The sequence below is a fragment of the Gallinula chloropus genome (genome assembly GCF_964237585.1).
Source record: "Gallinula chloropus genome assembly, chromosome: Z".
Lineage (NCBI taxonomy): Eukaryota > Metazoa > Chordata > Aves > Gruiformes > Rallidae > Gallinula > Gallinula chloropus.
This window is the reverse complement of record NC_140089.1, coordinates 62564171-62587764: the sequence shown is the minus strand read 5'-3', so window position 1 is coordinate 62587764 and position 23594 is coordinate 62564171. Positions and strand designations below refer to the sequence as shown.

Genomic DNA, 23594 nt, shown 5'->3' with positions numbered 1-23594 from the left:
GCCTGGCGTGTATTAAGAAGAATGTGGCCAGCAGGTCAATGGAGGTTCTCCTCTCCCTCTACTCCGCTCTGGTGAGGCCACATGTAGAGTGCTGTGTGCAGTTCTGGGCTCACCAGTTCAGGAAAGACAGGGAACTACTGGAGAGAGCCCAGTGGAAGGCTAGAGGGATGATGAGGGGACTGGAGCATCTCTTGTGTGAGGAAAAGGCAGAGAGAGTTGGGTCTGTTTGGTGTGGAGAAGAATGAGAGGAGATCTGATAAACGCTTATAAATATCTAAAGGGTGGATGTCAAGTTAAATGGGGCCAAACTCTTTTCAGGGGTGCCCAGTGATAGGACAAGGAGCCATGGGTACAGACTGGAACACAGGAAGTTCCATTTGAACACGAGGAGAAACTACTTTACAGAGCACTGGCACAGGCTGCCCAGAGATGCAGAGTTTTTTTCTACGGAGATATTCAGGATCTGCCTGGATGTGATCCTGTGCAACCTGCTCTAGGTGATCCTGCTGTAGCAGGGAGGTTGGACTAGATGATCTCCAGAGGTCTCTTCCAAGCCCTACCATCCTGTGAATTTGTTAATTTGGAAGTGTTTGAACTATAGGGATATATTTTTTATTTAGCTATGTGTATTGTGTTTGAGGAGGATAAAATAAATGGAGTCTGAACACATGATAGTAGTAGAAATGGAATCTATACACATAATATTTGTATGTAGTGATAGTTGTGTATTGTGGATTTTTTTTTAAAAAAAAAACTTTAATATTAATATCCCCATCCTCTTTAACACAAAAAATTTGTGTAGGGATATTTAAGAGCATTATGAAAAGTGTAATATTAAATTACTTTAAACATAAGTGCATGCACGCTAATTTAAAGCCTTGAAATCTTTCCTAACAACTCAGAGCAGGTTGTGTGCACAATCATGTTGTAGTTTCATAATAGTTTTACTGGTACCTCCTTGGCATCCTGTATGTTTTATACCAGCATTACAGCGACTGCCTATTTTTTAATGACACAAGATGTTCTTAGTGTTCTTCCAGATTTTTTTTTGTCTTTTTGCCAGTTTTAAGATCTGGATGGACTATTGTTTTTTTATCAACCTACTATAAATATTATCTACAGCCCACTGAAACAGGCAGAACCATTTCCTATGTCTGTGATATCTTGATGCTGAACATTTCATAGTTGCTCAATAGTTTTGTCTGAGAAAAGGTGAAGCATTCCATTTTGAACTTAGCTGTGGTTATCCAGTGGAATTAAAACCTGGCAACATTCTACACACATGGTTTAAGGCATGTTTATGTAGTTGTTCAGTTTGTAGAGTGGGGATTTGTCTGAGGAATGGGTGGGTGGGTTTTTTGTCTAAACATAATGGATTATGGTATTTTCAGCATTCTGTCAGAGAAAGTTTATATTCAATAAATTGGTATTTCATTATTCATGTATTTGCATAGTTGTATAGTAGAAATTTGACAATGAGATACATAACCTTAAGAGTAATTTCCTGAGTATTTTATTAATGTCAGTATCAACATTTTAGTTTTAATGGCTAAGGGTTCAACCTTAAGGGATTTTTTCCCCCCCCCCAGATATCAGTTCACTTGCATGATCATTAAAGAAAGTATTCCACATAGGATTACAAATGCTTCTAGTTAAGTGAATCAGGCAGCTTACCAAAATTATAGTTGTTAGCTTAAAAAATAAGAGTTAATCTTCAATACAAACTCAGGGGCGGTTCCAGAACACTAAGTGAAATAAATTTTCCCTTCCCAGCTGGTTTTGTTAATTTCTGACCTCTCCTACAATGTAGTTTCAAAATCTAGTTAGGTAGCCTGTTTAACCACCAAAGTCTGTTACATATCTTACATATTGGAAGCTTTGACACATTTGTAAGTGGGGGTTTTCATAGTTGTCTTGCAAAGCTACTAAATGAAGCCTTTTTGTTGCCACATAATATTGGCTATAGACTTTCTCCTTCTTTTGACAACAGAAGGTACTGCTATTCATGGTGGCAAGAACTAAACTCGGTGGTTAGGCAGAGACTACGTATAGGTACAAAAAGCATCTATGAAGATGATGAGGTGACTAGAACATGTCTCTTACGATGAGAGGCTGAGGGATTTGGGACTCTTGAGCCTAGAGAAGAGAAAACTGAGGGGAGATCTTATCAATACTTACCAATACTTGTGGGCTGGGTGTCAGGAGGATGGGGCCAGACACTTTTCAGTGGTCCCCAGTGACAGGACAAGAGGCAGTGGGCATAAGCTTGAATATAGCAAGTTCCACCTAAACATAAGGTGGAACTTCTTTACTGTGGGGGTAACAGAGCACTGGGACAGGCTGCCCAGAGAGGTTGCAGAGTCTCGTCTCTGGAGACAAGCAGAACCCGCCTGGATGCTGTCTTGTACAGCCTGCTCTAGGTGATCCTTCTCTGGCAGGGGGTTGGGCTAGATGATCTCCAGAGGTCCCTTCCAACCCCTATCACACAGTGATTTTGTGATACACCTCAGTCAACTGAGTTACCTAGAAATTTATGGAGTTACAGAAAGTTATGTAAAAAATAAGGCAATCAAAACTTTAATTGCTCCCATTTTCTGCTGGTTTTGTTTGCTTTTTTTCCTTAGGATCTCCTTCTCCAGAAATCTGCTTTGTTCAGAAATTTTATGATCACACATATAGTCAGAAGATAGAACAGATAAATCCACTAGGTATAGAATTGGTATGTACACATGACATGCAGTGCGCATGTAACTATTGTTATTAAACTCACTGGGCCTCCCATTCTTTATGTGCAAAAGAGCATGGTGGCTTGCAGCTGAAATTAAATTTATTTTCATGTGTGCAACACATTGTTTTCAGAAATGTGTTAAAGTCGTGCATTTCATGAGAGTAGAATATCTCAAATTTGAGAAACAAGCCCATGATGAATACGAAGTTGTGGCGCACAGACTTTTTAGTATGTTCCTTCAGGAGCTGAAAGATAACAATCTAGGTTAACCATGCCAGAATACACCCTTGTTTACTCATGAGATTAGCTGTGATCCAATGATTGGACAATTGTTTCTTTAAAAATGAAAGAGATAATAATCTTAATGCAAAATAAAATGTTTGCTTGCATGATGACAGGGTAATAGTTCTATTCTATAGATAATTCTGCATTCCCTAATCTACTAATTAGCCAACCTTTTAATACATTTGCCACAATTGGTGGCTAGCCCATAAACTGTTTAGTTGAGCAATCACCTTTCCACCTGCATATGACATGCTGTGGTTTAACTGGCAAGCAGCTAAAGCACCCACACAGCCCTTCACTCTCTCTATCCTCCCAGTGGTACAAGGGGAGAGAATTGAAGATGGAAAAGGGAAAAAAACCTCATAGGTGGAGATAAAGGCAATTTAATAGAACAAAATAAACAAAGGTGATGATGATGATAATACAATACAAGTGATGAACAGCATGATTTCTCACACCTGAGGTCAGTGCTTTGCAAGACCCTGAGCTGCCCTGCCTCCTGGCCCACTCCCGAGTTATATATAGAATATAACGTGGTATTGAATATCCCTTTGGTCAGTTGGGGTCAGCTGTTCTGGCTGTGTACCCTCCTAGATTCTTGGGTGCTCTCCCCCATTCTCATTGACAGGGCATATGAGAAGCTGAAAAGTCCTTTATTGGTTTGCAACAATTAAAACATCAGTGTGTTATCAACATTATTGTCATTCTAAATCCAAACCACAGCACCGTGCCAGCTGCTGTGAAGAAAATCAACTGCCTCAGCTGAAACCAGGACACATGCTCACGAACCAGTTAAAAACACAGGTGTCTGCTCTTCAACTGAGAATGTTCACCCCGTGACTATTAAGCTGTCTTTAGCACTGTGGATTCACTGGTACAAACAATACTGTGTATCCTTACTCTGCTCAGAGAAGGTTTTTGAAAAGAAACAGCTTCCTAGATGACAAAAAAAATACTGAAAGATGTTCATTCCAGTTAAGTGAGTGATTTTACAGAGCATTACAGAATTGCAAATGAATATGAGTCGGCTGACAGTGCAGGAAACGGTGAACAGTGTAAAACAATATACTGTTATTTCAAAGGATTTTCTCTGTAAGTTTATTTTTATGCTTGCATGTTGCAGGGTTACCTGCATTGAAGTTTGTCACAATTTTCTAAGGACAGAGGGAATCAGGGAACTGCCCATTCAGTCTTTTGCTTTTTCCTCTGGGAGCTGATCTGAGTACCTGCAGCCAAACCTGTCTTTGGCTTCATGACTTCCACCAGAGTAGCTGGGCTTCACTCCCAGTAAGGGATTCTTCCAAGTCGAATGACAAATCCCTGTCTTCAAAAGGAAAAGACAGAAAAGCAAAAAAGCCTAGTACTTTACACCAAATAATTTGGGTAACTCTCACTGTTAGTTTTTTTGTGAGATCTGTATAGCATGCCACTGGCAGCTTGCTCAGACCCAGCATGGGGACAATATAAAATTTAAATCTTTATTGAATGCCTTAGCAGTATTGGCCTGTCATCCTTGGTACTTGCGTTTGCAGATGGGACCAGTGTCGTTCTTCCACCCCTCTTGAGAGCCAACATGGGATGTGCTTATATAGAAGCTTTCCTTCTACTGTGTCCTCAGAAATGATCTTACATGAATGCAGTATCTTGAGGCAATGTGATGTGAGGGCTGTGAGGCCCTGAGTACCTGTCAGTTTTTTCAGGAAATGTAATATGTGTTCCAGCTATTTGAGTCTTGGCTTTGTACTTCACATGGGTTGTGGGAGGTGTGGGATATGCAGATCTATGTTTGACTTCACCATGTAAGACATTGTAAGACTTTACTTCCACCAAAGATGCAGTAGTTGTACAGACTGCTTTTGTAGGGTTCCGGTTCTGTCTGACAAGTTCTTTCCTTTATCTATTAACACCCTATTCCATGGCTTGATCAGGCAGGCCTTGTTAAAGGAGGAGCTGCTGCCCCTGCATTTACACACTGTTCATGATGTCATGCACGCGTGTGCACACACACACAGACACAGTTGGGTGTGCTTCCTGTGTTCCTCATAGAACAAAGATAAGCATGCAGTAAAACTGAGAAAACAAATAACGAAGTACTTTGTTTACTAACTTCTTAATTTTTTTCATTCAGCATTCTCAAGGGGCGTATCTATCTGACCAGTCTCAGTCTCTGCTGCAGTGAGTATAATACATCACACAGGAATTCCAGTCATGCATCCTGTAATAAAATAATTCCTTACACCTCCATTTGTATGTTATTTTATGACAGTAAATTACTCAGTGAAAACCATTAGACAGATGAAACTTTGTAGTAAATTATATTGGACCTTCTGTTCCTAGATATTATGTAAACATTTCAGTAGAAAATAAATCAATAATAGAAATATAGAAAGAAGTAATACGAATCAGAAGTTTCCATTTTTTCACTTAGAGAAGGAATGTACAAGCCATAGCTAGCTCCACTTAGGAAATCTGGAAATCTTAGTTACTGTGTGTCCTTGTGAAGAGAAGTATGCCTCTAAAGTAACTGCAGTTGTTTCCACAAAGGATTGTAAGTACACAGCTGTAGTACTCAAAGTACTATAGAAATGTTCTTAAAATGAGCAGTTGATAATTTTTTCTGAATAAGATCATGTAATTGTATTTTTCTAGGGGTTGGCTGAAGTGTCCATCACTTACTGAAAATAGTTCTAAGCATGGTTTGTCACCAAATGCTGCCATAGAGGAACAGCAAAACAGTTCTGTAGGTATGCTGTATTTTATACAAAAATGGAAGTTACTCTAGCTGTGGCAAAATAATTTCAGAAGGTAAAGATGAATATCGATATAGGTTTGTTTAGAATCTGGGTATATGTGGCCTTTACAATGGTGAGTTACTTTTTGTAGTTGTCTTGAACTACAGGTTATGATTTTGTAAGTATCCTGTCTTGTTTGAAGAAGTAACTGTTTTCTCAAGACAGTGGTGTATTTCCAGCTTCAAATTATGTCATTGGTGTGGGATTTTCAGAAAAAAATTACAGGCTATATGGTACTTCAGTGACATATGGATGCATAAGGTAAGCATGGATGTAGTAGTCATTGAGGGATCCTACATGCTTCTTACTAATGTATCCAAGAGTCAGAGGCATCTGTAAGAAAGGAGAAACAGAAATGCTACTGGTTGTTCTCCAGATCTGCCTATCACCTGCAGCTGCTGCAGCTGTACCTCCCTTCCTCTGTGATCCCAGCAGTGCAGGCCTGCCCCATGTGCTTTGCTTTCTCCCTGTCTGAGCTAATTTGTGCTAACGCAGGAGAAAACCATTCACGATATTTCTGATTAGGAAATTCCCAGGGAGTCACATGAATGTCAAAACATGGCGATGGGAGCAAGGGGGGTTGGGACCAGCCCTTTTCAGAGGCAGTAAATTACTGAATTGTTTTAAATCGGTTGTCAAATTGTGTTGTAATTACAGTGGGGAGGGCATAGGTCTCATCCTGTGAAACGCACGGCAATACCATCTGCTGATGGTCTTTGGCAATACAGGCCCCTGAATCACAGTGCAGTAATACAGCCCTGGAATATAATGTGGTGACTGACAGAGCCTAACTAGAAGCCTTGCCGTCAGCTCCACTGGAGGAACATGACAATAGTAATTTCTGAGATTTGAAGCTTCAACTTTAATCAGGAAGTGGGGCCATTTTATTAGAGATTATGAGAACTATAGTGAGTGGCAAGTACAACTGAAATATTTGTTTTCTCTATTTAGATATCAGATTGGATGGATTTCAGAAAGATTCGGAAGAAAAGGTTAGTGTATTTTTATAGCTAAATGTATATAAAATATAATTTATTTTAAGTAGCATTAGACAATATTGTACTGGAAAATATCTGCTTCTTTCATTATAAAAGGCAGGCACATAGCTGTTTAAACTGACACCGAGCACATTAGGTGAAAGCAAAAATGTGTTTTCTCCTTTTTGGGTAGGAACTGAAGTTACTAAGTCTGCTTTAGAAGCATGACAGTAACAATTAAGCAGGAAAGACATCACCATGACACAAAATCTGTAAGGGTTGTTACTTAAACCAAAGTCATGATGCCTTTTGGTAGCTAAAAACACGTTTTTTACCAATGGAAGTTATGGAAAAGGCATTAGGAATGTCTTTAAGGAGAAAGTTCGGGAGTAATGACTTACATGTGGCAAAAAATAGGTGGTACCAGTCTTCAAGTACATGTCTTTGGTAATCGTAAAGCTGCTCGTAAGTGGCAGGTTTTGCTACTGATGCAGTAAAAGTGAGGGAGTAACTTGTGACTACCTTTTCAGCTACTTTCTCTGCAATGCTGAATTGGGGATGACAACACTGCAGTAAGCATGTCTACTTGGGTGTGATAGGTATTGCCCGTTTTCTTTGCCTTGTGTTTCTGCTGCTTCCTTCGGGACAGCACTCGCACTTGTTTGATGTACAGCATGAATCAAGTTTTGGGGAGCAACTGTCAGATGCTGTTCAATCTTTTTCAGTTGGTTTAGTTTTCAGCCAGGTTATTTCTTCAATTCAGAACCCCAGGAGATTAGATAAATGCCAATGCAGTGCAAGTGAGGGTGTGGAAATGCACAGCTGAAGGCAAGTGAAAGGGTGGGGACTGTACCAACACTAATTTAGATAAGCTTAATTCAGTATGAATGAGTGTAGCTTACAAATAACACTGATTAGTAATAATCTGCTTGCAAGTACTGCTTTTGCACATAAGAGAAGGAAGACCTTGGAGGAAAGAAGGAATTCCCTGACAGCTTCCAGAAAATGCAGTAGCAAAAATTTGACAATATATTTATGTGAACCATCCAACCCAGAAATATTTCATGCAAGGATCTGCAGCCACTGACATAAACGTTCACTGGTCAGGTTTTCCTTTGATTCCTTTCATCTTCAACTCACCCCTTTTCTCCTCTGGTTCTTCAGTTTTGATTTTACAGTCAGTTAAGTCCAAGGAGCAGTGGTGGACTTGAGCAGATTTCTCTCCAGTTAGCAGAGAATTGCTGGCAGCAATGAAGGGATTCTTGGCCTTTGCCACTGCATCGTTTGTCTGTATACTGTCATCTGCATCTGTGGTGTTACTTAGGTCTGCTCTGCTACCTCTGCATTGTTACTTCCTTCTCTTGCCCCTCTGAAGCACAATGCCCTCTTTGTGCTTTTTGATTTCTAGTCTTGGATCATCCCTGATCATTGCTTTCAGTTCTGTGTATGTTGGACAAAGAAGCTGCCATCAGAATTTGCTCTGTTGCTGTTTCTACAGCAAAAAGAAATAGCCTGTTCCAATGTCATGGACAGTTTTGAGGATTTCTGCAGCACTAGTGACATCAGTTGCATGGGTCCTATGGAAACATGAGTACATGGGTACATGTAAGGCTTGCTGCCATCTGCAGCTCCTTAGAAAACATAACATTAACTTACAGCAGGATAGCAGTTCCAGTATTTCTTCAGTGACATTCTGGTTTGGAGCAATTTAACCAATTTACAGTGTACTTATCTGCAGAAATAATCTCCTTAATGCAGAGACCATAGCATTATGAGTGTTTCATCTAGTCCCATACTTCTGTATTGATAAATAAAAAGATAGAAATTGTGTAAATTATTTTTACTTTCTTTTTTTCAGGGAGACTGATTAAGGCTAATGTTGGAAAGAACCAGTACTGGCTAAAATTTGAAATGAGTTTGGCAAATTGCTCATGTCTTGCAGCAAATACAATTGATTATACGTTGTAGTGTACATTATCTCAGGAGAATGGAAAAAAAAATAAATTCCCTAGGCTACTCCTCTTAGAAAAATGTAAAGCTACCAATATATAACTGATGCTAAGTCAAACATTCTCATTGTACAAAATTACTTACATAGAACAAAATCAAAATGCCGTGAAACAAAGGCTGTATGTGATTAATAGCCTCTGGAGAACAGGCAGATTCAGTGCATTGGGATTATATCCAGAAAGGTTATTTTAGGAGCCTGGAGTAAGACAGGGTTAATCATAGAATGGTTTGGATTGGAAAGGACTTTAAAGACCATCTTGTTCCAAATCCCTGCCGGGAGGTTTCAAACCCTCCACTAGACAAGGTTGCCCAGAGCCCCATCCGGCCTGGCCTTGAACACGTCCACAGCCAGGGCTTCTCTGGGCAACCTGGATCAGTGTCTCAAGACCATCATAAAAAAAGTCTTCTTCATTTCTAATCTAAATCTACCCTCCTTCCACTGAAAGGCATTACCCCTTGTCCTATCGCTACATGCCCTGATGGGCAGTCCTTCTCCAGCTTTCCTGTAGGCTCCCTTTAGGTACTAGAAGGCTGCTGTAAGGTAACTCCAGATCCTTCTCCAGGCTAAACAAGCCCAACTCCCTCGGCCCGTATTGCGCCACCAGGTCCATGTCCTTCTTACGTTAATCACAGATGTATGTATTTGCAGTGGTAATAATTTTGTCAATTCAAAATTTGTTAAAAGGATGAATTAAAGGAAAGGTTGAATTTCAGCATTATTTAGTGATTGATTAATTTAAAGATATATTATCATCAAAACAGCAACTTAATTAGAGATTTGCAGATGACAAGATTCACACTATCTTACTATAAGTTATCTTAAGGTTTTTAGATGTATATAAAAGCATTAAACATGCATTTACACACAGAAATATTTTGGTCCAGTGATGCATGTCACCCACATTCATGAAGACAAATGTATGTATGTAAACACATAAATGGGCAAATGGGTAAAGGAAGTTAGCTTACAACTAATATTTTCCTTCGAGTTTGGAGTAAATACATTGCATTGGCATTCCTTAGTGGGCAACAGTTGAGACTGGAGGAAGCAGACTTCAACTTGGCCTTCCATTGGTACATGGTCCTCATGGAGTTTGTGCCTGGGAGGCATCTCAGTTCAGGGGAGATGCCGGTCACAGCCTGATGTGGTCCAGGAGAGCTCAAATGGTCTCACTTAGAATCACTATAGGATTCGTGATAGTGGACTTTTGTCAGGTACTTTTCCACTTTAGCACAGTTCAGCTGGTGAAATATTCTGGTACTTTCACCAGTTGCAGAGACTCAGAACTTTTCTGGCATCAGCTCAACTCCTTTGGGCTTCAACCCAGGTACAGGTGTACCAGACTGTCAGAAGGTGATCGACTGTCGTTCGAAACAATGAGGGAGCAAGAGTGTCATGACCCAAGTACAGAGGTACCATTGCAGAGGTTGCTACTCTTGCCAAGCAAAGCAGGAACCAGGCACATTACGGGGTGTGCCTCAACATTCTGGTCTGCTGCCTAGGCATGTGGGCCACAAAAGTGGGGAGGAATTGAACAAAGGACAGAGCAACTCAAGAGAATGGGAAGTTACACTACTGTAGTTGGAACCTGAGAGTAGAACACAGTATTCTCAAGTGTAATGAGAACAAAGTAGAGGTGCAGAATCACTTCTATTGACCTGCTGGTCATGCTTCCTTTGATGCAGCCCAGGATACAGTTGGCTTTCTAGGCTGCAGGCATGCATTGCTGGGTCATGTTGACCTTCTCATCAACCCACACCATCAAGTCCTGGAGGACTCACACCTGCAATCCTGGGATTGCACCAATCCATGTGCATGACCTTGCACTTGGCCTTGTTGAACTTCATGTAGTTCGCATAGGCCCACCTCTCAAGCATATCAGGGTCCCTCTGGATGGCATCCCTTCCCTCCAGCCCGCGGTCGCACCACACAGCTTGATGTCATTGGCAAACCTGCAGAGGGTGCACTCGATCCCATGGTCCATGTCACTGACAAAGGTGTTAAACAGTTCCAGTCCCAATGCCATTCAGGAATACTGCAGTAAATTGTATTTATTGCATATTAGTGATGTTGGCACTGGCAAGATCTGACTGCTGCAGGAAGACCTCTTGTGAGAGAAACAAATGGAAACAAGGTTCTGTGTACTGATTTCAGGAAAGGTCAGGACAGATGCCTTGGCAACCAGTAGTGGATCACTGGGCATGTTTGTATTTATTCCTGAAAATACCAGAGAAACTAATTAATTAACATAATCACTGAGTAGAAGTACTGTCACCATGAAATGAATCTTGATGGGTTTTCTTGCTTTTGATGACATAGTAACTCTGATTTCTGTTGTGGTTAGTCTGTTAACAGTGCTGCCCCTGATAGTGGTGTTGAAATTCAGAGACACCTGGACAGAGAGGAATCTCACTTAGTTCAACAAAGGGGAAAGTCCTGCATCTGGGGAGTAATAACCTCCAACATCAATAGATGCTGGGCACCAACTATCTGGAAGGTGGCTCTGCAGAGAAAAACCTGGTGATCCTGGTGCACAATAAGCTGGCCATTTTCCAGCAATACACCTGTGGCAAAGAAATTGAACAATATCCTGGGCTGCATTTGGTAAGCATATTGCCAGCAAGTCAAGGGAAGCGATCCTCTACTCAGAGCTGGTAAGGCCACTTCTGGAGTACTGTGTCCAGTTCTTGGTTCTTGGTACAAGAAAGATACAGACACACTGGAAAGTCCATCTCAGAGCCACAAAGGTGATTAAAGGACTGGTGCATATGGTTCTGCAAGGCCTTTGGCACAGTCTTCCACAACACCCTTCTCTAAATTGTCGAGATACAGATTTGATGGAGGGACTGTTTGGTGGAGAGGAAGTAGTTGGATGGTTGCATCTCAGGGGGGGGTAGTGATCAGTGGCTCGCTGTCCAGGTGGAGATCAGTGAGATGTGGTGTCCCTTAGGGGTCCATATTAGGATGAGTATTCCTTAATATCTTCATCAGTGACATAATGGAATCGAGTTTGCAGATGTCGCCAATCTGAGTTACGTAGTTGACACACCTGAGGGACAGGATGCCATCTAGAAGGACCTGGATAAGCATCAGAAGTGGGCTCATGAGGTTCAGTAAGACCAAGTGTAAGGTCCTGCATGTGGGTCAGGGCAACCCTCAGTACTGGCTGGAGGATGAAGGGATAGTGAGCAGCCCTGAGAAGAAAAACTTGGAGGTACTGATGGATGAGAAGCTGGACATGTGTTGACAATGTGCTTTCGCAGCCACAAAGCCAGCCATATCCTGGGGTGCCTCAAAAGAAGCATGACCAGCAGTCAAGAAAAGAGATTCTACTCCTCTACTCTGCTTTGGTGAGACCCCACCTGGAGTACTTCATCCAGCTCTGGTGTCCCCAGCATAAGAAGGACATGGAGCTGTTGGAGTGGGTCCAGGGGAGAGCTTCAAAAAAAAACTGGCAGGTTTGAGTACCTCTTCTCTGAGGAGAAGCTGAGAGAATTGGTGTTCAGCCTGGAGAAGAGAAAATTGTGGGGACACCATATAGCAGCCTTCCAGTACCTGAAGAGGACTTACAGGAAATACAGGGACAGACTTTTTAGTAGGGTGTGTTGTAATAGGACAGGGGGTACTGGATTCAAACTAAAAGATTGTAGATTTAAACTAGATACAAAGAAGACATTTTTTACAGTGGGAAAGACTGGGACAGTTTGTCCAGAGATGTTATAGAGGCCCCATTCCTGGAAACCTGATGTTACAGATGCCTCATTCCTGGAAACCTGGTCTGGTTGGAGATGTCCCTGGCCATGCCAGGGGGGGTTGATGAGATAACCTTTAAAGGTTCCTTCCAAACAAAACTATTCTGTGATTCTATTATCATTCGTATCAGGACAGACTGAGAGGTCCGGGACTGTTCAACCTGGAGGAGAGAAGGCTGGGGGCATCTTACCAATATGAATGAGCACCTGACAGTAATGAATGAAGAGTGGTCCAGAATTCTCAGTAGTGCCCATTGATAGGACAAGAATGGACACAAATTAAAACCAAAGAAATCCCATGTGAACATAAAACTTCACTTTTTAACTGGGAGGGTAATCAGACACTGAAACAGGTTGCTCAGTGAGGTTGTGCATTCTCCAACTGTGGAGATACTCAGAACCTGACTGGACATGGTCCTGAAGCATCCTGCTGGAGCTGACACTGCCTGAGCAGCAAGATTGGACTGGGTGATCTCAAGAGATCTCTTCAAACCTCAACTGTTCTGTGATTCTCTCTGCATCCTTTAAGTCCCAGTATATTGCAGTAATCTTCAGCCTAGTGTTTTCACAAAGATTGGTAATGTTGATTCTTCTGAAGCCTTAACTCTTTCATAGTGATTTTCTTACGTGTATGTATTGAAGGGCTGAACTTCTCTGCTGTTGTTAAACTTAGACCTAGCAGATACAGGAGTCCACCTAACTTTTCCACTCCACCCTTATTATTGCTTCAGTATTAGTCATTCCAGTTTTATGTTGTAACATTTACAAGCCACACAGTCTGTGACACCAACTATTTACCAATTTCTCAATAAATTTTTAATTGTTCTCAAACACAGCAAAAAAAAAAAAAAAAAAACAAACAAAAAAGCCTTACGGTGTGGGGACTCACCGAGGTGATGTGAATGCACTGCCACCTGCTGGAACATGGCAGCTCCTGTGGTCCACACGTCTGAGGCTTAGCTAAGCCTGGCTTGCTTGCTGCCTTTTGGTTCAGTGAGTTTGGTAACACACAGTTTTTATATGCATGGTCAAGTAAGTTAGCTTTTTTTAGATGAGTCCTCTGCTTGACTTCCATGTCCACCTGCTTCCTCTGGTGTAAGGTTCTGAGTTAGCTGAGGCTGGAGATGCCTGTGGTCATGCTCAGCTTTACCTAGTATGTGCTTACTGGGTGAGATGAGGAGATGAATGATTCTGGGCTGATTCTAGAAGGTAGAAAGGTAAGGAGCCTAGGGTAAGGAGCCCATTGATTTGGGTTTGTACTGGAAATGATTGAGACATGAGGATAGTGGGATTTAAATCAAGTAGAGTGCTCATACTCGGAGAGATTCACAGATGCCGTGAGATAGTTGGCATTCAAACATTAAAAAGAATTAACTGCCTTATGCCAAAAGGGAAAAACCTATCTCTTTGGCATACTTGCATAGGAACTCCTTTTTAAATGAATGGCTTGAAGCATAGCTCTTCTGATGGATGATGGACTTGAGCCTCCATTTACCAATATGTTGGTATTTTACTGCTGAGCTATTAAGGGGGAATCTTGCACCTCCTCTGTGTGAAACTTACCTGTATTCAGACCATATTTACCAGACTGGGGTATACAGTGGAGAGAATTCCCTGTTTTGGTTCAGTTTCCAGCTGGCTCAGCCTTGTTCATTTAGTAGTTCCTCCATTCCTTTTGAACAGAAGCTGATATTACAAGGAACTTAGGCACTGGGGCTTCAAGTGTGTTTATGGATAAGTGGCAGCTGAGGATAGGTTTAAGGGAGTGAAAGATTTGACTATTTTAATTTTATGCAGATTAATAGAGCAAGTCCCATAGGATTTTGCCAACAGATATGAATGCTCAAGAAATTCAAGCATTTTCAGTTGGATGGGGATTTTGAGAACACCAGTCACATTTAAGTGTTGGCTTCCAGTTGACATTTGGGTTTTTAGAATCCTGCAAGATGAGTCATTTATGCGTGCCTCATCCTTCTCCATAAATAGAAGTTTCACCTGCCCTTCAACAAATGCCCCAAGCCTTTTTCTTGGGAAATTTGTAATATACATACGCACTGTTTATACCACAGTTACTCAGCCACAGAAAGTTATGCCAATGTGGGTTTTTCTTCCTAATTGTTAAAAGACTGCAAAAATTAGAGAAATGGTCCAAGGAGAAACTGTAATTCAATACAGCAAAGTAAAGAAACAGTTGCACAGGTGCTAGATCAGAAAGAGAAGACTGAGCATTATTTTTTCACAGTCAGGGATTTATGGTGGCTTACAAACTGAACATGAGTCAATGCTGTCTGCCCTTTCTGTTTTATCGTGTGTAAGCTTTACCAAAAATATGTTACCAGTGGTTACAAGATTCTTGCACTGCCCAGTATTGCCACTTGCTGGCAGCAAGAGTCTAAAAAAAAGATTTTCTTAAGTTTCTGTATTACTAAGCAACAGCACTACTATTAACAAAAGTTAGATAAATAAAATACATTTTATGTCTGCTGAGGCATCTGATTTTCTCCTGCAGAAGCATATGAAACAGAGATAGGAAAAAAAATTAAAAGCTATCAAGTAGCATAAAAATGGGTGCATCTGCTGCAAGGTCTCAGAGTGATTAGAAAAGCAGTAAGAGTGTTAATTTTCCAAGAACAGTTACTTTTTTTGGTGCTGTACTCAGTGTGGAAACTCAAACATGGACTCTCCAACACATACTCCTGAGGATTTTATCTGAAGCTTGTGAGTCATGAGTACTTATGGGGGATCCACATAAACACATTAACAGCACTCATTTACTAACTACATTTTTTATATTATTGTGAATATGTTCCCTTTGATTATTTCTGTGTTACAGAAATTTGTTATGCCTTAAAGCTCTCTAACACCCTTATGTCATTAGCAATGACATAATGTCTTTGACTTTATAACAGATTGAGCCCCCTCTTACTCTGGATTTTTGCTGCTGGGGAAGCAAACAGCTGAAGTTCTCTACTTTTGAAAATGAGAATTGAGTCTACCCTTTGTTAAGAAATTGTATGAGATCTTAAGGAAGGCTTTGAGCCTTGTAGTTTATGCAAAAATTGCAAATAAAATGTATGTGTGTATATATATATGGATGACTTCGAAAGTGAGCATTAATATGTGCTTTTTAGAAAGCATTGTTCCATGCCTTTTTGTAAACAATTTTTTTTTAATGTTAGATTTCACAGAAATTAAGTAATGAAGATCTCTCTCCACAAACAAGCCTCTGTGTGGATGACCATCTGGAAGATATAACAGTGGGTCCAGAGGAACAGACATCACAAGAAGTATTTCCCCATGTTGTAGAAGATTGCCAGAGAACCTGCATGACTGTCATTGACACTTATAACAGCCTAAAAGAACATTCCCTGAACAATGATACAGATCTTTCACTCACATCCCCAGGGAAGATTTTCATGGAAGCATTCAGTGAACAGAGCATAGAGACTGGTGAATTTGAAGTCAGTGGTCTGTTGAGATCCCTCAGTGGTTCTGAGAGTCTTAAGATGATAAACCCATTGCCTGATGAGTGTCAGGGTCATGCCTTTTACATTGATCCATCAGCAGATGAGTGCGGTGATGCCCTACCAGTACAGCTTGTGACGGCTCTGAATGCCTTGTCAGGATCTGTAGTACAACCTGTCACTCCTGTAGTGCCAGATGAGAGACAGCTTAACACCAAGGGAGAGCAGTTAAATTCAGAACCCAGTATTCCCCAGTTGGGTGATGACTGTACACAAATAACAAACATGACGGAGCCTCAACTTTCTGAAGTTCAGATGAAAGAAATAAAAGCCTTAGTAGGATCTAACTTGCAGAGGACAACAAATGAGCAAGTATATACACAGTTTAATTAATATTTTTAAATCTATGTTTATCTTAAAATATTTTACAGAATAGCCAGATTATTTGGAATCTTGGTATAGAACAAACTGGCATTGATAATTTACACATTTAATACATTTCAATTGTTTTTTATTTAGAAATCCAGTAGTGTTTTTCTGTTTTGATATATTCATATTATGAAAATAGCTGAGCTTGCTGGGGTGGGAAATCCTAGTCAAGTTACTTCAGAGAGGGAAGTGAAACTCTAGAAGGGGCATGGGAGTTTCAGAAATTCCTGGTCCCTCTCCCCATCTTCTATGTCACATGTTCTCTCCAATTAAAGTTTCAAAACACTATTCTTTTCTTTCATGGTAGCACACTGGCATATACCAGCTAGTTCCAGCTCTAGATTCCTACACCATCCTGTTCTCCTTTTCCTCCAGACTATACTATGCTGCTTTCCGCTGTCATGGTTCTCACTGCTGTAGCATACAAATGCTTTGCAAGTTCTACAAAAGAAATTACAGCCATGTCTTTCCTGTAGACTAGAAAGATTAATTACAGGGATTTTTTTGCTTGCATATTTACAAGTGCATTTATTTTGTTTAGTTCTGCCTATGGGAAATTTAGCAGAAAAAAATGAGGCATGATGTTATGTTGGTATCCTCCCCTGAAGAAGGCAGTATGTATGGATACATACTTCATTCTTTTTTCTGCTCCTACCCCAGGCTGTTCTCTCCACAATGTTACGTCTTGTGCTGTGAAGTTGATCTGGAATAGGTGGTTTGGTTTCAACAGCACAAATGCAAACATAAGGAGAAGAACATGAAGGGAAAGCAACACTGGTAGAGCTTTGTGAAACTTAATATATAGATTTACTCAACGTTGCAGTTATTATTGCGAAGCAGGGTCCTATGGGGAGAGGGCATCTATAACCTCTTGTCAATTAATAATTGATTTTGGCTATTTTTGTGCCTCCGTCTGCTGTTCTTGAAGTGACAAAGTAGGAAGGAAATTCAATGAGGAAAAAATTCCAGATAATTTTTTAGTAACTGTTGCATTCTAACAGCATATTGTTCACCTTGGTCTTTTTCATCCTTCTTGTAGTGAAACAGGTATCCAAAAAGGAGAGCCTGTACTGTTCTGGAGATGCATTCAGGGTGCGGAATAGCTCACTTATTTTCATATATGGTCCCTTATAAAGCAAGTGACTTTTTTTTCTATTTGAAATGCTTTCTTCTTCTCTAACCCTCTTGCCATAGCAAATATGATGCCAAGGAAAGTACTGCACTGATAATTTTGGAAACTCTTGAACACTTCCAAAAATGCAGTTCACCTCTTCAGTAGCCTCTCTGCTGAATATGTCAATTAAAAAAATTAATCAGCGATGCTTCCATTCCCATCTAATTCCCAAAATAGGACTAACAAGTTCTCCCACATCACTGTGAAAGAATTTGCTTCCATGTGTGCTGAGGGTGTGTCTTAAGAGCTTTCAGCATTACTCAAGTGTGTAATAAGCTAACGAGTATTCAGGTTTCAGCAACTTGAGTTACATTCACTTGACTAAAACAGTGAATAAACTCAAGTCAAATTAACTGCCATGTAAGGACATATCTTTAAAGGTGGAATTTCTCACCCTTACTGTTAGAGATAGTTCTCTGGTATACACCAATCACTTAGGTTCCCCTTGCACAGCTCAGGACAAGGTGAATCATTATCATCTCTGAAAATAGTTCTTCCTCTCTACTGATGACAGGGTTAATGAGGATGCCTAGTGTAATTTAGCTGCCTGGCCTTGAGAAAGCTGAAGGTAAGTGAAGTGGAGTGAGTCTCATCTGTGGTGGCAGTATCTCTGGGATGGTATGTGTTTAGAAATAACTTCTCAGCTGGGTGTTTCTGAACCACAAGTAAAACAAGGTTCTTGATATTATGCACATTTCTGGGCCTGTGCAAGAGTGAAATAAGATGGGGTAGCTTAAGACATCTTAAACACCACTTCAGTTTTTTAGGACAGAAGCTCATGTCCATACAAAACTGAAATGAAACTGTTAAGTCCAACCAAAACCCTTTAAAATAGTAACAACTTCTGTTCGCTGTCAGTCAGCTTAATTTTTTAATTTAAATTGTGATTCTGAGTATCCTAATTCCCTTGGCTAATTCTGCCACTTGTACATGGTGTGGCATGCTGCTCGTGGAGTGCCACTCCGATTGCAGCCTCTGTCTCATATCTGTAGAATTTCATTTAGTCAGTGCACTGTGAGCACACATATGTTTATAGGACAGTGGTCTTGGAATTCTTACATATACAGCCCTTGTTTTAACTACATGCTTATCAGTTGCTTGTATTATATCTTTTTATCACAGCCTCTGGGTCATCAGCAGAGAGAGAAAGAAGTAATTTCAGATCACTGGGATGCCATGCCTAGTGAAAAGCAAACTGGTGAGGGAACCTCACATTCAGTGGAGGCTGCAACATGTGAAGAAACAGCTCAAACATCATTGAGGAATGCAATGCAGTTAAGAGAAACCTCCCCAGGAAAGTGCAGAGATCATGTTTCCAGCCATTGCCAAATAATAGAAGACACTCAGCAGAGGATGTCTCATACTGGCTGTACAAGTGGAAACAAAGCTGAGGATTTTGAGTATGACAAAATAATGCATAATATTCTTAAATTATTTTTTTAAATGAATGTAACAAATACAGTGCATACAGACTATTCATTCCTCATGGGAATGACCTTAAATGATCAAAGGGTAAAGGTTTTACCTTTTATTTAAAGGTGTCAAAGTTAGTTTGTTTCTTGATTTACTCTTTATTCAGTACTACCTGAGCTAGCCAGTATATTTGCATGCCATTACAGAAGTTCCTTTTAAAATTAAATATATTCATATTCTTTAACTCCACTAAGTTATTTATGTAGAGAACATAATATTTTTATTCATTCTAAGCAAATTTCTGGTCAGTGAAACTGAGAAATCTACTTCTAAAGAGAAGCAGGATCTAGAAACAAATATATGCCAAGAAGTAACTCCAGATGAGGAGAGTAAATGTAAGAGAAGGAGCAAGAGAATTGAAAACAAACTAAGTAAGATATTCTCTGAGGTTTATCATACTTACTATTTTTTTTAAATGAACAGCTATACTGAATCAAATACAATTTTTCCAATATACTGTCTGATGGATTTATTTTTATAGGTGGTATAAACATTCATTTTAATTACAAAAATTACTGATAATTTCCCTCACTTTCTTAAACTGACATATTAGCAATCTAACAGTAGTCTTGTTAGCATTAACTCCTTAAGAATTATGAGATTTTTGACAAGATGCAGTTTTTATCACAATATTATATACAAAAATTTAAGGTGAATTTCAAAAAGCAGAAGAAAAAGAAAAAATGTTTTTATGCAGAGTGAAAATGTAGATCCTGATACCCATTTATATATCTTTCTGTAATCTAGTGTTGTGTGTGCAACTTCATTTTGGGGGCAGTGCCATCCCCAAGAATTGACCAGTACAAACTAGTGTTGTTTGTTTTGTTTTGAATACCTGGTGTCCTTATCCTGGCGGTTTTAAATATCAGGCCCTTCACTAGCACAGACATGGAGTGCCTTTTGAAGTATTTTCCTGTGCTTTGTCAGAGAGAAAGATTGATATTTTTTGTCCTGAATTTACATGCAGAGAAATTCTTTGCATTGCAGAGGAAGTGTGTGGGAGAATACAGAATTTCCTCACTTCACTGCTCATTCTAGCACATTTAAGATTGGGGTTTTAAAAAGTTTGCAGGTTATTTTAGTTGAGACCACTCAGTCTGGATTTATTCGTGCATCTACAATAATTTAATCAGCTGATAAATTTTGTAAGCTGCTGTTCACTTTCATTGCAAAAATGGCCAAACTGGTTGTGGAGTAATGGGGATAAGCTGAGGAAGCCTATCTCAATTACTACACTAGTGTAAATGCTCCTGTACATGAAGTGGAGGTTTTAAAACATAAATGAGCACCAAAAAAGTGCTGATGAGTTTGACTTTTAAGAAAAGAGAAATGACTGAATGATTAGCTACTGAAATGCTTATCTTGTAAAGAACTGTAACCTAGAATAACAGTTTTATCATCCAGTAGGAAACAGTGAACTTTGCAAAAGTGTCATTAAAAAGGAAGAAGTCTAAATGTAACAGACTTTCACAAAATTATATTTCTGTGTGTTGAATTTCAGTTATAGTTTTGTTATGGAATTCACAATGGTATCTTTTATTGTATAGTAGTGGTATTGAATTGGTAATGTGTTTTTTGAGATATTTGTTTCTCTTAGATTGAATGAGCTTTTTTTTCTCCAGAAAATTTATTTACTATCTGTAATGCAAAGTGAATCCAAAATAAGAGAGGAAAGATGTTATTTTTTAGTTCATCAGAGCTTTTACATTATTTTTCAGAACAAGAAGCCTTGGTTAGGAATTCTGCAAATTCTGTTCACCCCATTTCACTTTCAAGAATTAACAGGAGGAATCTTTATGGTGAGACCTTACTGCATAGAGCTGTTGCTTGTGAAGATGTAGACCTTGTACGTGACATAATAAAAGCAGGTGGAAATGTAAATGCTAAGGATTATGCTGGTAAGTTTCAGTTGTCTTAAAATATTATTTACAAAACAACTATCAATCTCTAACTAATGAGAGGGCATATTATGAGTTCGTGCAGTGGACAAGGTTTAGGACTGGTCAGTACATTATTAAGTTTTTATTGGTTTAACTTGGTAATTTTGCTTCTTCCACCTTAAAGGAAGTTGTAGCTTCATAATTTAGTGCTGCTTTGATTTTGTAAAGTTGTCAGTACTTGGTATTTTGCATTTTTATTTCATCCAAAATAAAAGAAAAAAGAAGCTGGGAACTTGAGGCAATTCCTGTTTTTCAGCTTTATGTGTGATACTCTGTGTCAATGACATTGCCACACCCTGAAGTATCAATTGATTGCTTCAAATATAAGACTTATTTATTTTGCAGTTCGCTGTCTTGTCTCATCCGTTAGGCTCTGATAAACTTCCATTAAAAAATGATTTAATAAAAAATGGTTTCATAGACAGCTGGCTCATTTGGTAGAAAACTGTATGAATTCTTAGAGTGTTTCCTTCCAGTTGAGTGGCTAGGATTTCACAACTGTTCTGTGGGAACCAAGTTCTGCAGTTAAAGGCTATTGCATAATGCAGCCATGCAACAGACAAAAATTAAGGCTGAAATTATCCATCTTCTGGAACATATTGATTGATTGATCGATTGAAAGGGTTAGCAGGAAATTTCAGACTTCTACAGCATAGGATTCTGGCACTGAAGCTAAGAGTGCCTCATAATGTTTGTTAACTTGTGCTAGAGGTAGAAAAGAGAATACTTTGTTAGTGGGTTTCAAAGCCACTTGCTGACAATAGAGAAACATTGATAGTTTGGGTTCACCCGCAGCCTCTGTGAGAAGTGTGGTAAAGGGCACTGGTTCCAGTTTTTGGCCTCACAGCTGCCTCCTTTTTCTGCCATTGCATATTTTGCCAGACCACTGTTTCTTCATTTCTTAGTCTTTGGCTGCTATTTTTTTATGAGAAAGGAGTCCAACTGCACAAATGTGTTTCAGTTGAAGAGGCTGACCTGGCCCTTCTTTCCTTTCTAGTGAGGAGGTGTAATCAGAAAGAATAACTGTTGCTGGATGTGTGCCATTTTGACATGCACTTCCATCCCCTCTCTTTGGGAATCATTGTTACATTCTGCCTCTGTGCCTTTTCCTTTAAAGCCCTCCACCAGCTATCATCCATATCTTAGTCCTGTGCTATAGTACTCTGCTTTAGAGGCTTACAGAGTTCTTGGGTTCTTTTTGTTGGTTTTTTTTTGCCTCATTTTTATTTCCTGAACACCAGTGTGTGGGATACAGACAGCATGGTAAAGATACTGGCTGTGCTCTCAGTTTGTCTTGATTCATGGTGTCTCGAAAACAGTTGTGTTTCTCCTTGGTCTGGAGCATTCACACTGACCTTGAAGAATCATATTGCTAAACTGGAATGATTATCAATTGAACATGTTGGGGGCTTAATTTTTTGAGGAGCTTATTAGTATATCAGATAGAGGATACTTTTTACTGAGGGAGAATTAGGTCCTTTCCCCAAATGAACCTTTTTGTATCCTCCTCTTCAAAGATTTCAAGCTTTTGGTCTAGAATGCAGAGTTACTAGAGTTTCTTAATGAAATAGGCTTTATAAAATGCAAGTAAAATATTTTACAGATGATACTGTTAAATATCATTCATCTTGAATGTCAACATTAGGCAATGTAGTTAAAACTTAGTCCGGTTTCAATCCAGAAACAAAGCATAATAACACAAAATACTTTGTCAAACTGATGCGACATCTTGTGCACATAATAAACATAACTGAAAAAATATACAGCATTCTGGTTTGGTGGTGTATAAGAGAGACTCAAGAGTTTCTCTTTCCAATTAAATTAATATAATTTTGCTTAATAGGAGCAGAACAGTCTTAATAAGACTAATTCAGATATTAATTCACATATTTAGTACATGAACTAGGCTGAGACAATGGGAGATGGTTGAAAAAGTAGGGCTGTCAGTTAAAGTGGTATTTTGGAGGACATGCTGCTTTGAGAGCTGGAAGGTAGGATTTGGAACGTCCCCTGTCTTTCACTTCTCTTACATTACAAAAAAGTGGCACACAATGCAGGTTTAAGCATCTGATGCAAGGCTACCCTAAGCCCAGCTCAAAGGTTTAATATGCCATGCTCTGGTTTTCCTCAACACCTCCTTCGTGAAGTAGAATTGTCCTGAATTGCCATGAAGCTTCTATCTTGCCTTATTCTGTATAGCTGGGAATGGATATGGAATTTCAGTAAGATTCTCTCACGTCTTTCTTTGGAAACTTGAACCGTTCTTGGATAGTCTTAAAAAGGTCTTTGTTTGGCAGCAAAGACTACAGGTCTCTATTTTGTCTCTTCTTTATTAGCCTCTTCAGCACGGATATGTAAATTAAAGTGCCGCGAAAAATCATCCTGTTCTCAAAACAGCATAACTTGGGGAGTAGTTGCTAAGATGTGGGTGGACTAAGTTTTATTCTTTTCTTTCATAACAGAACTATCATATCTAACACTAATATTGTTACAGCAACACCTTTTTCTTCAGTAATTGCAAATTTTGACAAAAGAGTGAAATTTCCCAGCCCTGGTGACTTTTTCGGAA

The 23594-nt window shown here is 39.6% G+C and overlaps 1 protein-coding gene across 1 annotated transcript in view; it reads left to right on the top strand.

Moving 5' to 3' along the window:
- ANKRD31 (ankyrin repeat domain 31) overlaps positions 1-23594 on the top strand; it is a gene marked incomplete at its 5' end in the record, with an annotated part of 66059 nt that overhangs the window by 2307 nt on the left and 40158 nt on the right. Inside the window, 6 exons of the mRNA XM_084278494.1 lie at positions 2625-2719; positions 2860-2992; positions 6757-6797; positions 15725-16381; positions 18735-18810; positions 20804-20983. Of these exons, the coding sequence (XP_084134620.1) occupies positions 2625-2719; positions 2860-2992; positions 6757-6797; positions 15725-16381; positions 18735-18810; positions 20804-20983 (1182 nt within the window). The remainder of the gene's footprint in view (positions 1-2624; positions 2720-2859; positions 2993-6756; positions 6798-15724; positions 16382-18734; positions 18811-20803; positions 20984-23594) is intronic.